This window comes from Otolemur garnettii, unplaced genomic scaffold (genome assembly GCF_000181295.1).
Source record: "Otolemur garnettii isolate 467f Iridium unplaced genomic scaffold, OtoGar3 scaffold00211, whole genome shotgun sequence".
In the NCBI taxonomy this organism is placed as follows: domain Eukaryota; kingdom Metazoa; phylum Chordata; class Mammalia; order Primates; family Galagidae; genus Otolemur; species Otolemur garnettii.
The window spans coordinates 1,769,139-1,770,413 of NW_003852606.1; the positions used below are offsets into that span (position 1 = coordinate 1,769,139).

At 48.1% G+C, this 1,275-nt stretch overlaps 1 protein-coding gene across 1 annotated transcript in view; it reads left to right on the top strand.

The window, feature by feature from the left end:
• The window catches only part of PLEKHA4 (pleckstrin homology domain containing A4), a 31,873-nt gene that overhangs the window by 12,985 nt on the left and 17,613 nt on the right, over positions 1-1,275 (top strand). Inside the window, exon 13 of the mRNA XM_023507895.1 lies at positions 737-835. Within this exon, the coding sequence (XP_023363663.1) occupies positions 737-835 (99 nt within the window). The remainder of the gene's footprint in view (positions 1-736; positions 836-1,275) is intronic.

The following is a 1,275-nucleotide window of genomic DNA, read 5'->3' on the forward strand; positions in this document are numbered from 1 at the left end:
AAGTTTCAGAGGGCGATTTTGGTAACAGGCCTTCTGACTTTGAATCCTCCTTGTAGTAGCTGTGTGGCCTTAGAAAAGTTGATTGATCTCTCTGGGCCTTGGGTGCCTCCTGTGTAAGCTTGAGATAATGATATTTACTTGGTAGGGTCATTGTGAGGATTACATTAATATATGTAAACGAATGAATATTTACCACTTAAGGTACCTGGAACTTGGTAAGCAATATTTAAGTATCAGCCATAACCAGTATCATCTGGAACATGGAGACAATAATAGAAACTACTCCACAGGTATTAAATGAGTGCCGAAAACAGTGCTCAGCACATGGGAAGTGCCCAGTGTGTGTTAGCTGCTGTCATTACTATTACTGATGGCAATCATAGTAGTAACACTGTGGACAAGAAGATTCTGCTGCCCGGGAGTGTGTAGGTGTTGTGGTCTTGACTGTCCCCCAAAGTTTTAGATTTGTAGACTTTGCTGCTTTAAGGGAGTGCAGAAGTAATGCAGGGGATCCAGGGAATGCTGTTGTCTCCCCCAGCAGCACTGGAATTACAGGTTCTGTGTAGACTTTGGGTTCACAGTAGTCCCAGAAAAGAGGCCTGTGGAAATTGTAGTTTATATACCCCCAGGGTCCCAGGGATCATGTCTGCCTTCCTCCTTGCTGAGAAAAGATGGGATGGTGAAAGATCCCGGGTGAGAGCACTAAACTTGTGTCTTCCTCTTTCTGCGACCTGAGGAGCGAGAGCGGGTTTGGGACACGTACCGAGGCCTAGAACAGGAGTTGGGCACCTTAAGAGAGACCCTCGAGTACCTGCTGCACCTCGGGTCTCCCCAGGTATGCGTCTGCTGGAGATCCCAAGCCCCATCCTCCCCTTCTTCCAAGTTCTGCCTGGAAAAGCTCTCAGAAGTTAAGCCCTGCCCACAGAATGAGCCCTTCCTATTCCATCCCAAGCTCCTCCCCCTCTGTCCTTCATTCTAAGCCCCTTATCACATAGTTAAGACCCTGCTCTTCATTTTAAGAACTTTCAGATTCAGAACGACTCTTTTCTCTAAATCCCTCCTCTCCTTGAAGCCCTGCTCCTGCCAGCAAAATTCCACACCCATCCCTGTCTCTATCCTGCAAGTTCATTTCTCGTGTGCTGGATCATAACTTTTGCTGTTAAAGACTGATCCTCCAGGCTGGGTGCGGTGGCTCACACCTGTAATTCCAGCACTCTGGGAGGCCAAGGTGGGAGGATTGCTTGAGCTCAGGAGTTCGAGACCAGCCTGAGCAAG